At 35.6% G+C, this 12,500-nt stretch overlaps 1 protein-coding gene across 3 annotated transcripts in view; it reads left to right on the forward strand.

Annotated features, from left to right (window-relative positions):
• LOC106875452 (calcium-independent protein kinase C) overlaps positions 1–12,500 on the forward strand; it is a 141,811-nt gene that overhangs the window by 87,443 nt on the left and 41,868 nt on the right. For 2 of the 3 annotated variants that reach the window (XM_089341166.1, XM_089341165.1), the window contains exons 6-10: positions 840–922; positions 1,803–1,941; positions 3,434–3,564; positions 4,099–4,177; positions 6,618–6,647. In XM_089341166.1, coding sequence (XP_089197292.1) covers positions 840–922; positions 1,803–1,941; positions 3,434–3,564; positions 4,099–4,177; positions 6,618–6,647 — 462 coding nt within the window. The remainder of the gene's footprint in view (positions 1–839; positions 923–1,802; positions 1,942–3,433; positions 3,565–4,098; positions 4,178–6,617; positions 6,648–12,500) is intronic. The other variant, XM_089341167.1, reaches the window with a different exon arrangement.

The following is a 12,500-nucleotide window of genomic DNA, read 5'->3' on the forward strand; positions in this document are numbered from 1 at the left end:
GTATGTGTGTGTGTATATACATACACATATATATATATATATATATATATATATATATATGCATGTGTGTGTGTGTGTATGTATGTATGTATACACACAAAGTGAGAAAAGTGAGAGTTAAGTAAATATAGTAAAGCCTTTTTTTATTTATTAGGACATATAATAATAATCCTTCCTACTGTAGGCACAAGGCCTGAAATTTAGCGGGGAGGGCACTAGTCGATTACATCGACTCCAGTCTTTCACTGGTACTTAATTTATCTACCCCGAAAGGATGAAAGGTAAAGTCGACCTCAGCAGTATTTGAACTCAGAATGTGCAAAATGCAACTAAGCATTTTTCCTGGCATGCTAATGATTCTGCCAGCTCACCACCTTAATAATAATAATGTTGATGATGATGATTTCTTTATTAGCCACAAGGGTTTACATTAAGAAAAACATTATGGATAGTACAGGACAAAACAAAGAATGTGTGTGTGTTGTGAGAGTTTTGAGTGTAAACAAGACTAACAAAATAGTAATAATAATGATAATGATAATGATAATAATAATAATAATAATGAGCATGTCCCTTGGTGGCTGACGATATGTGCATCTCTGATCATGAGCGGAAGTAGTGGGGGAGCATCATAGCCATGTGTTGAGAGGAGTTCTTTGGGGTTTGGATAATTCACCTTTGGAAACATGGGTGTTTTGCTCAACATCCTTAAACAAACCTTATTCGAGGACCTTTTGAGCGGGATGGGCTACTCGATCTGAAGAAAACTCTAACCTGTGAGAGCTATCTAAACATTGTATCTCATTCTCTCCCTTTTTGTTTTTCTCTTTCCTTTGCAGTATGCACTTGCGTTGTACATAAACGGTGTCACGAACAAGTTGTAACAAAATGTCCGGGGTCACGGGAAGCTGCTTCTGAAGAGGTTTGTAACTGTTTCTTATTGTTCTGGCATGTGTTATCCCTTTGAAGACTTTTTTCCCCTTTTTTGTGTGTCTTCATTTGGAGAAGAGGACTTGTTTCCATGGTTTTTTTTTTTCAGTAACTTAACCCTTTCAATACCAGCCCACCTTACACTGATCTTCGTTCTATTAGACGAGTTTCCTCTTTTAAAATTATCTAAATTAAAGCTGCCAGTCAAAATATTTCTGGTTAATTGGCTTTCTGAAGACCAGGTTAATAATGGCAAAGTTAATTTACGAAATTCTTCATTATTTTTAAAATCTTCTACTATAGCTTTGGGCCAACCAAAGCCTTGTGAGTGGATATGGTAGACAGAAACTGAAAGAAGCCCGTCATACATATATATGTGTGTGTTTGTGTTTGTCCCCCTTCCACTATTGCTTGACAACTGATGTTTGATTTGTTTACATCCCTGTAACTCAGCAGTTCAGCAAAAGAGACCGATAGAATAAGTACTAGGCTTACAAAGAATAAGTCCTGGGTCGTTTTGTTCTTTTTTCTCTCTCTGTCTCTCCCTCTCTTCCTTTTTCTCTCTCTTTCTCTCTATTCCTCTCTTCCTTCCTTTCTCTCTCTCTCTCTCTCTCTTCTGCCTCTAGTTCCCCCTCTCTTTCTCTCTGTCTCTGTCTCTCTTCTACCTCTAGTTCCTCTCTCTCTCTCTCTCTTTTCCTTCCTTTCTCTCTCGCTCTCTCTTCTGCCTCTAGTTCCTCTCTCTCTCTCTTCCTTCCTTTCTCTCCCTCTCTCTCTTCTGCCTCTAGTTCCCTCTCTCTTTCTCTCCCTCTCTGTGCCTCTCTTCTACCTCTAGTTCCTCTCTCTCTCTCATTCACCATTTACTTATTTTTCAGCCACTTCAGGTGAGTGGTGCCAGATTCAATATCAATGTTCCACACCGTTTCACTGTCCATAACTACAAGAGGCCCACGTTCTGTGACCATTGTGGATCGTTGCTCTATGGAATATTTAGACAGGGCTTGCAATGTGCCGGTGAGTACCACTTTTATTCATTCTCATATTCTGCACACTCTCTCTCTCTCTTTCTGTCTTATTCTCTCTCTCTCTTTCTGTCTTATTCTCTCTCCGTCTTATTCTCTCTCTGTCTTATTCTCTCTCTCTCTCTCTCTCTCTCTCTCTCTGTGATATTTGTTATTATACATGCCTTATGGACATTTTAATGGATTTTCAGATAACTGGAATGGTAACATGAAAAAAGCTTCCCATTTTTCAATTTTCCAGATAAGATCTGTAGAAGTGCTTCATGGGTAAACTCCACAGTTATACACCCCATTTCATTTACATGTGTGCGTGTGTATGTATATATATATATATATATATATACATAACATCTCCACATATACACACACACTCTTGCATACCCTAGTTCAGCCAGGTCACCGTTATTATCTCCCTTTCACTCAGCCTCTTTCTTCCAGCCATGTCATCATGTTGAACCATTAATCCCTACACAGTTTTTTTCTCTTTCCATGTTTTTCATCCCAATGCTTTCTGTTGAAGAGCGTACGCTCGAAATGTCAACGACTCTTCCATTCTTTCCGAGTGTGTGTGTGTGTTTATACATATATAAATAAATTTTATAAGGAATATTCTAAAAGAATATGTTACTGAACTTATATTAAGTGCTCTATTATTTTGAGCAAATAAATATATATATATGTGTTTTTATATCATTAATATATTTATAAAATTATCAATAATATTCACAGGAAATCAATATTCAAATTTCGAAAGATATATGTTTAATATGACACGGTAATATTTTGAATTATAATTAAATTAAAATTTAAGATGTACGAAATATAAATATAAATATATATAAAGAATATAAATGTACATAAAAATACATGTGTATATAAATGCATATAAAAATTTATGCGTAAATTTGAATATTGATTTCCTGTGAATATTATTGATAATTTTATAAATATATTAATGATATAAAAACACATATATATATATATTTATTTGCTCAAAATAATAGCACTTAATATAAGTTCAGTAACATATTCTTTTAGAATATTCCTTATAAAATTTATTTATATATATATATATATATATATATATATATATATGTATATATGTGTATGTGTGTGTGTTACTTGGTGACCTCAGTGGTGCTGTTGCCATGTAAAAAAACTCCGTCTGTAAAGTGGTTGGCGTTAGGAAGGACATCCAGCTGTAGAAACTGTGTGCCACATGTCAGATGTCAAAGTGATTGCAGAGCAATGAGAAATGAAGTGTTTGTGTTCAGGAACACAATACAGCACCCAGTTCAGGAATTGAAACCACGGTACAATATATAACACACTATATTCTTTTTCTAAACAAATTGTGATTGAGGTAAGGCAGCGTGTTTTGTTGGTGTTATTTTGTAGGTTTTTTGCGTGTGCGTTACAGATTTTCTGTTTTAAGAGAAGTTTTATCATAATTTTCTTGTGTCTTACTTTCTGTCGACTTTCAGCCTGTAAGTTGAATGCCCACAAGCGGTGCCAGAAAAATGTACCAAACAACTGTGGAATTAACACTCGGGAGATGGCACAGGCTCTTTCACAGATGGGCATTTCCGGTGACAAATTGAACAAGACGAAAAAGGTAATACTAAATATTCTGTTTGATACCTGAATTCCATTAAGAAAGTATTTATAAATATATGAGTATGCTGTTTAATACTTGAAACACATCCTGCTTGAGATATATATACTCGTGCCAGATGGCACGTGTAAAGACATTCAAGCGAGATTGTTGCCAGTGCCACCAGACTGGCTCCTGTGCAGGTGGCACGTAAAATACACCATTTCAAGCGTGGCCATTGCCAGTACCTCCTGACTGGCCTTTGTGCCGGTGGCACGTAAAAGCACCTACTACACTCTCGGAGTGGTTGGCGTTAGGAAGGGCATCCAGCTGTAGAAACTCTGCCAAATCAGATTGGAGCCTGGTGTCGCCATCTGGTTTCACCAGTCCTCAGTCAAATCGTCCAACCCATGCTAGCATGGAAAGCGGACGTTATATGACAAGGATGGAGTAGGGGATCCATCAAACCCATCTAAACACCGAAACACATAAAAGCAAAACGTTAATTAATGTTTCCTTTTTAACGATCATCTGTTTGTTTTTGTTATTTTGCAGGTTTCCATAAGTGAATCGCCCAGCAAAGAGGCTCGGGGACATGAGCGTTCAAGATCTTCTCACATACCAATGATTCCTGGTATGTACATCTCTTACCGTTACAGCTTTACCACTACATTTAATAACACTAATACTACTACTTGTACCACACTAACTATTAACGCTAACACCACTACATATACTACATTAAATATTGATATTAATACTATGACATATACCACGCTAATTATTACTACTAATACTACTACATAAGTTTTACTAACTGTTAATACTAATTGTACTACATATACACTCACTCTTAACAGTAATACTAACTAGAAATACTAATACTGCAGAATACCATCGCCTATGTTTCTGTCTTTCTTCCTTTCTTTGTGACCTCTTTCCTTTTCTTTCTTTCACACTTTCTTCCTTCCTTCATACCTTCCTTCCTTCTTGCTATACGATGTACTGAGATGTAGCTAATAATAGCGTCTCTGTGTGTGAATCTCTCTCTCTCTCTCTGCTCCTCACACACACACACACACACACTCGCATACATACATGCACACACACTGGGGGATAAACAGAGCATGACTGTTTTATGTCACAGTTGAAGGTCTCCCTCCAATACTGACCAACTGCGGAAGTGTTGTTGTTTCTGCTACTACTAGTACAAATAAATAATAATAATAATAATAATAGTAGTAGTAATAATAATAATAATAATAATAATAATAATAATAGTAATCGTTTCAACTAAAGGCACAGGGCCTGAAATTTTGGAGGCGGAGGTTAGTCCATTACAGTGACTCCTCTCTACTTAACTCAAAATATTACAAATTTAACAGAATTTTAGTTCTCGGATATCCATACGTTATATATCATTCCTAATCATAGATGACACCCATAGTAAAATATTCCAACTTGCTATTACAGGAAGTCTCCAGGTGATACTTGGAACAGCTTCTGTAAAACAAAACAACAACATCAATAATATTGATAATAATAATAATAATAATAATAATGATTTCTTTGTTAACCACAAGGGTTTACATTAAGAAAAATATTATGGACGTTACAGGGCAAAACAAAGAATGTATATATATGAGGGTGTGTTGTGAGGATTTTGCATGTAAGCAAGACTAATGAAATTTTAAAAATCAACGATATGTGATCCTCAACAGGGAGGAGATGTTCGAGGGCTGCTCATAATAATTTTTAAAAATGGGCTACAGCAAATAAAAAGATGGACTACATCAAATATTCTGCTCCATACCACAGATTTGCTTGTCAGTTGTTTGACCTTAACCAGTTGAGCATGTCCCTTGGTGACTGATGATATGTGCATCTCTGGTCATGAGCAGGAATAGTGAGGGAGCATCATAGCCATGTGTTGAGAGGAATTCTTTGGGGTTTGGATAATTCACCTCTGGAAATATTGGTATTTCGTTCATCATCCTTAAACAAACCTTATTCAGGGACCTTTTGAGCAGGAAGGGCTACTCAACCTGAAGAAAATCCTAACTGGGCCCCACCTGTGAGGTCATGTGCCCCATAAAACTACAGAGGCCATGACCACTAGGGCAAGTGCCCTCTCACATCATCTAAAGGTACATGTTTAGGGTAGGCCCATTCACACAGACCATTATAGCTACATTCACCCACCTTTCAACAAAATTGTTAAGGGGCAGCACTTCTCTGTCTACCTTCACTTACCGTTGCAAGTGAAACTTGAAAAAGTCGTTGAGGGCTTGGCCAATGAAGAAAGTATCTGTCTTCAGTTCTCACACAACATCTTTCACTCAGGACCAGACAAAGGAATATTACCTGCCCTTCCTGGTCAAAGGAAGACAGGTGGGGCAGTCTTCACAATGGACTCAGCTGATAGCCAGATCCGTTCTACAAGCGACGGCAGGCGCTTGACGTAAGCCCACAAGTCAACAATGCTCAGGCCCTGGATGGGAGCATGCAGAACAGTTTCGTCACTCTGCAAGCATTTTCGATCAAGTAAGCCCAGCTGACAGCCTTTCCATACCTGTAAGACTTTACCTTGAACCAGCACTGCCCCCACCCCCCACCCCCACCCCCACCCCCCACCCCCACCCCGACCCAGTAGCATTGCCGAAAAGAACACAATCCTCCAGAACCTATAATAATGATAATGATGCCTGGTGTACCCTTATCAGATGGGTAGTCATGATGGGTATAATGAGCTTCATATATTTTACTCCAGTGTCACTTTGATGGCATGCACTGCTCTCACTCAATAATAATAATAATAATAATAATAATAATAATAATAATAATAATCATAATAATAATAATAATTTGCTATTACTTCCTAATGATTCTTCTTTCAGCTTTGATGTTGTTTTTTAATGTTTCAAAGTCTCTTCTCAAAATGTTTCTAATGTTCTCTCCTCTTTGCTTCTTTCTCTTTCTCTCGTCCCACCTCCCACCTCTCACTCTCTCTTCTCTCTCTTTCTCCCCCCTCTCTCTCTCTCTTTTTTCTCTCTCTCTCTCTCTCTCCCCAAAAGGTAATCATCGGTTGAAATTTCAAAGACGAGGTAAATTCTTTTTACCTGTTAACATGGTTTGCTTTCTCTTACTACACTTTCTCACTTCATTTCTTTATATATATATAGTCATACATATATATATATATATATATATATGTATTTATACACACTCACGGATATATATATATATATACACACACACATATATATACACACATATATATATATACACATATATATATATATGTATTTATACACACTCACGGATATATATATATATATACACACATATATATATATATATGTATTTATACACACTCACGGATATATATATATATATACACACACATATATATACACACATATATATATGTATTTATACACACTCATGGATATATATATATTCACACATATATATATATATACACATATATACATATATGTATTTATACACACTCACGGATATATATATATATATACACATATATATATATGCACTCACACACATACATACAGTTATTCTTAAACAAAAGTATGAATGCATGAGCATGTATGGGTGTATATGAGTATGCATGCATGTATGTATGTATATTTGTGTGTATGTGTGTGTATGTAGATAGATAGATATGTACGTATGTCTATATATGAATACACACATGTGTGCATGTTCGTTTGTGTGTGTGTATACACATGCATATGCATATACATATCTCTGACTTGAAAGTGCCAATGATATGCTCCCTGGGTTTGAATGATAGACCCCTTATTTTGATAGAACAATTTCATCACTTTGGTTCATTGTGTGGTGCCATGTTTTTCCATAATTAATTTCAAGGATCTGGTCCATAAAATCCCCAAAAAAGAAAAGAAAAATATCTAAAACTAAAAGAATTATCAAAAATTGAAATCCCTCGGTGACTTTATATATATATATACACACACCTGTGTATATATATATATATATATATATATATATATATATACACACACACACATTTCAAAAGTAAATAGACACCATCAGTTTCTGAAACTTTGATTTCTAGAAACAAAACGGTGTCATTTGATACATTTAAATACTTAACTTGGTATTTAGTAGACATACCCTGTGCAGTTTTTAAGGATTTAAACAGTTTGGGTGTCATACTAATGAGTAATGTCCAAACAGTTAAAACTGTATTTTGAGAGGTGTCTGTATAAATGCATATGTATATATATATATATATATATATAGCAATTAGAAAATGGAGGATAATATGCTGAACCCAACTACTTGCAGACAGTGTATTCTTTTGAATTCAATGAATTCAACGCGATACACTGTCTGCAAGTCGTTGGGTTCAGCATATTATCCTCCATTTTCTAATTGATATATAAATTTAGGGTTAAACAACCCCCCTTCCCTTTTACCCGCTCCCACTTATTACACTTGGTATAACACTAGTGTAACAATAATCGGGTACCCTCCCAGCAGTATATTGGATAGATACTATCCCTTAGTGGGTTGAATCCTCAACCCCTAACTCTCTTGCATTATATATATATATATATATATATATGCGTGTGTGTGTGTTTATATAAGCAATATGAGTTAGTTGTTATACATTTGTAAGCTGCATACATTTCAAAAATTAATTTGTCCTTTTGAGGAACCAAGCTTCGGTCATTACTTGCTGAATGTCCAACCGAGTGTGCCCAACCTTTTCAATATGGCTACATTTAGTCTTGGAGTTTTTTTTGGTCTGACTTAACTACAAAGAAAGTAGAATAAAGGATTTTTTAAAATTAATCCTTTTCCTGTCCCGTGTATTTCATGTGATATGCTGGGCGTATTTCCCTGGCCTCTGTAAATCATATATTGATACGCATTCCCAATTTTTTCCCTCAACCACTAGGGTAACTTGGGACCTACAAAAGGAAAGCTTATATTTTACTCAGAAATATAAGGGTGGCGAGCTGGCAGAATCGTTAGCACGCCGGGCAAAATGCTTAGCGGTATTGGTATTTCATCTGTCTTTACATTCTGAGTTCAAATTACGCCAAGGTTGACTTTGCCTTTCATCCTTTCAGGGTCGATTAAATAAGTACCAGTTATGCACTGGGGTTGATGTAATCGACTTAATCCCTTTGTCTGTCCTTGTTTGTCCCCTCTATGTTTAGCCCCTAGTGGGCAATAAAGAAATAAGAATCGTCAGCACACAAGGCAAAATGCTTAGCGGTATTTCTTCTGTCGTTACGATCTGAGTTCAAATCCCGCTGAGGTTGACTTTGCTAAGTAAAAGTCTGAAAACAGGTATGGATGTTTGGACAAACTTATGAAAATGCTTTGGAGAGGCAAATGGTTAATCCTTATCATCATCATCACCATTTAACATCCATTGTCCATGCTTGCATGGTGTGACTACAGCTGGGAAGCTGCACCAGACTGCAGTTGATTTGGCATGGTTCCTACAGCTGGATACCCTTCCTAATGCCAACCACTTTACAGAGGGCGCTGGGTGCTTTTATGTGGTACCACTATGGGTGCTTTACACAACCAGAAGGATCAGTCTTAACACTTCTGCTGCAGGGGACGGGGGTCTTCTTGAGTACAGCCAAGTGCCAGGTGGTCTTGGTCCTTTGTCAGCTGTTTCTTAGAGAGCTTTTACCAGACGAAATTCCTTTCATTTTGTGCACAAATTCATCTGGCTCCCTACTTCGGTAACACAGCAGACACTACATCTATTAAACTATTTAATTATTTCTAAAATTATTTTGATTTGTGTAGTTTCACTTTCAAATTACGTCATTTACAAATGTATAACTGATTAATATCATATATACCTATGTGTCTGTATGCATGTATATATATATATATATATGTGTGTATATGTATGTACATATATGTGTGTGTGTGTGTGTATATATATGTATGAATGTATACACATTTACATCACTTAGCTGTTAGTTATAATATATATATGTGTATATATCTAGTTGGTTTCTTTTTTTCTTTTTCTTTTTTTCATATTATCATTTTTTTTTTTTTTTTTCAAAACTCTTTTTCATACTTAGGTTCTGTATGCAATTTCAGAATTTCAACCTTTCTTTATATTATATTTTTAATTTCAATTTTCAAAATTTTTTTTTCTTTTACTCTGACCAAACAAGCACTACTTACACAATTTTTTTTTAGCACTTTTCAATTTAGTTCTTCAGACAAGCTGAAAGAAAGAAAATGAAGAATTTTATAAAGAAATTCATTGCACTCTGTCGTAGTACACCTTATATGGCCCTGCTCGATCTGTAGAAAAGGCATAGGTAGAAACTCTAAAAGAGCGTGGCCGTTGCCAGTACCGTGTGACTGGCCCTCGTGCCGGTGGCACGTAAAATCACCCACTACACTCTCAGAGTGGTTGGCGTTAGGACGGGCATCCAGCTGTAGAAACTCTGCCAGATCAGATTGGAGCCTAGTACAGCCTTCTGGCTTGCCAGTCCTCAGTCAAATCGTCTAACCCATGCTAGCATGGAAAGCGGACGTTAAACGATGATAATGATGATATATATCTTCAGTTTAACTTTCTTGCTTATATCACTAGCTTTGTCATCACCCCATTGGAGGGTGTTATTGGTTTTTGTTCATGAAGAAGGTACAGGTTTGATGTGCATTGTTTATTAGGTGTCACTTGGATGATATCTGTGTGTGTGTGTGTGTGTTTGTGTGTGTGTGTGTTGAAGGAGAAAGAAGAACAATGAGTAGTTTGGTCTGCATAAGAGCATCTGTAATTAGAAGTGACAACAAACACATCAATGTACAGGAAGAGACGTAGTAACAAATGATTTACCGTCGAGCTCTTTCAAATTTTCGAAAGGCATGAGTGACGTGAATGAGCAGTAAGTGTTGAGGCTCAGAGAAAGTAGATGGACTTAAGACGTTGGAGAAATTGATTGTTAAACTGTTTCCTTTATTTTTGAGATGTTGGGGATAGGGGTGACGGATCAATGATTGACAGAGTGAGAGAGGTTACCATTATCGTTTTGAGATGAAACTCATCGTAGCATGTTTCCTGTGATTTCAGTTGAAACCATACCACAATTTATTAAGACTTAGTGTATTCAAGACTTAGGATCTGATATACCCTTCTTTTTTTACCCTGGAAGCCAGTTATACCCACTCAAAATTTCATTAGCCTTAACTTTAGAAAGCAGTTTTATATACCTGTCTATCTTTTGTTGAGGAATGTTTGAGGTTATTTCCTGTTATTGAGTTTAATGAAACAATGTAATTTGCAGAAAATACCAATTCTTTTTCTTGGTAGCTATTTAACATCATTACTGGAATAACCATGAAATTTAATTTTAGCAGTTAAAGGGTCATGGTTATATATTGTAATATTCGAGGGAGTTTTGGTTGCTATTTTTAGCACATCAGGCTATCATGTAATGTTGAAGTATAGTTCTTGTCTTTTAAGAATGGTAAAACGGTTGGACCCCACTTGGTTTTGATATGGTAGTGTGTGAAATGAGGGAGATTTATTTGTTATTTCTAGGAGTTTGTGTGGTCATATAGAGCAAGAATGAAGAACCTGTTGAGTACAAGGAGAAGCTTTTAGGGTATAAGTAACTGTAAGGGTCCATTTATTCTGAGGGAAACAGCAATTCTAAGTTTACAAATTCATGCCTAACTCCAAATTACCTGTTTTAGTTTTCGTGAGGTTTTTTAGGGACTTTTTTTAGGGTGCAATTTCAAATTTAAACCGGCCATATCCGGCCAAAAGTATTCTGCCTGTTTTATATTCAAACTGGCTAGATCTGGTCTCTCACACCAACCCTACAATATCGTTTTAAAAATTAACAGCTACCTCATCAAGATCTCATAGCTGTGAGATAATGCTTGATTAGTTCAAAACAATGTGGATAAAAAAGCATTAATTTTGGCAGAATAATGTGAACACTAAAGGGTGAAATACAGGTGAAATTTTGCCCTTGGATGAAGGATTGTGGGGTGGTAGGGTAGTGGGGGTTCATCTCCCAATGTAGGGGCTTCTTTGGTGACTTGTTGAGAGAGAAAGACTGATTTGTGCATGTGCATCTTAAGATTATTTTTTTCTTTATCTTTTTTAGATTTGACATTAATTCCAAGATTATTTTTGCATTCTTTTTCATTCTCTTTTTTACTTCAGATTTTTGCCATGAGGCTGCCTGATTCCTTTTTGTCGTTTTTTCTCTCTCTTTTTTTTTTTTTTTTTTTTTGCATGTTGATTGGGCATTGCAGCAAATATAGCATTGTTTAGTTTAGTGTAGTAATCAGTATATACTTGTATATATGTATGTAGTTTATAATTCGTTAAGTGTACTAACTACTAGTTAATTTGGTACACTGCTGAACTAACAAAAGATTGGTAGCAGTGAAACTACAAGAAATTCCTGAAAGAAACCATTTGCATAAATTTTTTTTTTTTTGCACCTTTTAATTAATTTTTTTTTTTTTTTACACACCTGAAGATATCAAAGCAATGAATAACAAAGGTTTGGACTATATACCTATATGCCTTCACAAATTCATGTATGCACCGGTAATAATTGTGAAAATTACACAAATTATTTAGAAAATTATAAGAGCCACAAACTGCGTAATTTCTTTTAAAATTGTAATTTTTATAAATTGTTTGATTGTTAATGTGATGTAGAGTCAACATGTGGAAGATGCTCTCTTAGGTGAGATATTCTTTGCTATACACTTGTGATTTCTTCTCTCTTCAGACTTGCTATCTTCTGTTTTTTTTTTTATATTTGTGTCAAAAAGTAAACCTTTTTAACTATGAAATGATATTGAAAACTTGCTCTATCTACAGTTTGATTACATTGCTTACGTTTTTAACGAATCTTCATATGTTATGCTACATCTTTAGTTTCATATCGGAG

Source organism: Octopus bimaculoides, chromosome 24 (assembly GCF_046866305.1).
Source record: "Octopus bimaculoides isolate indiv1 chromosome 24, ASM4686630v1, whole genome shotgun sequence".
NCBI classification, from domain to species: Eukaryota; Metazoa; Mollusca; class Cephalopoda; order Octopoda; family Octopodidae; genus Octopus; species Octopus bimaculoides.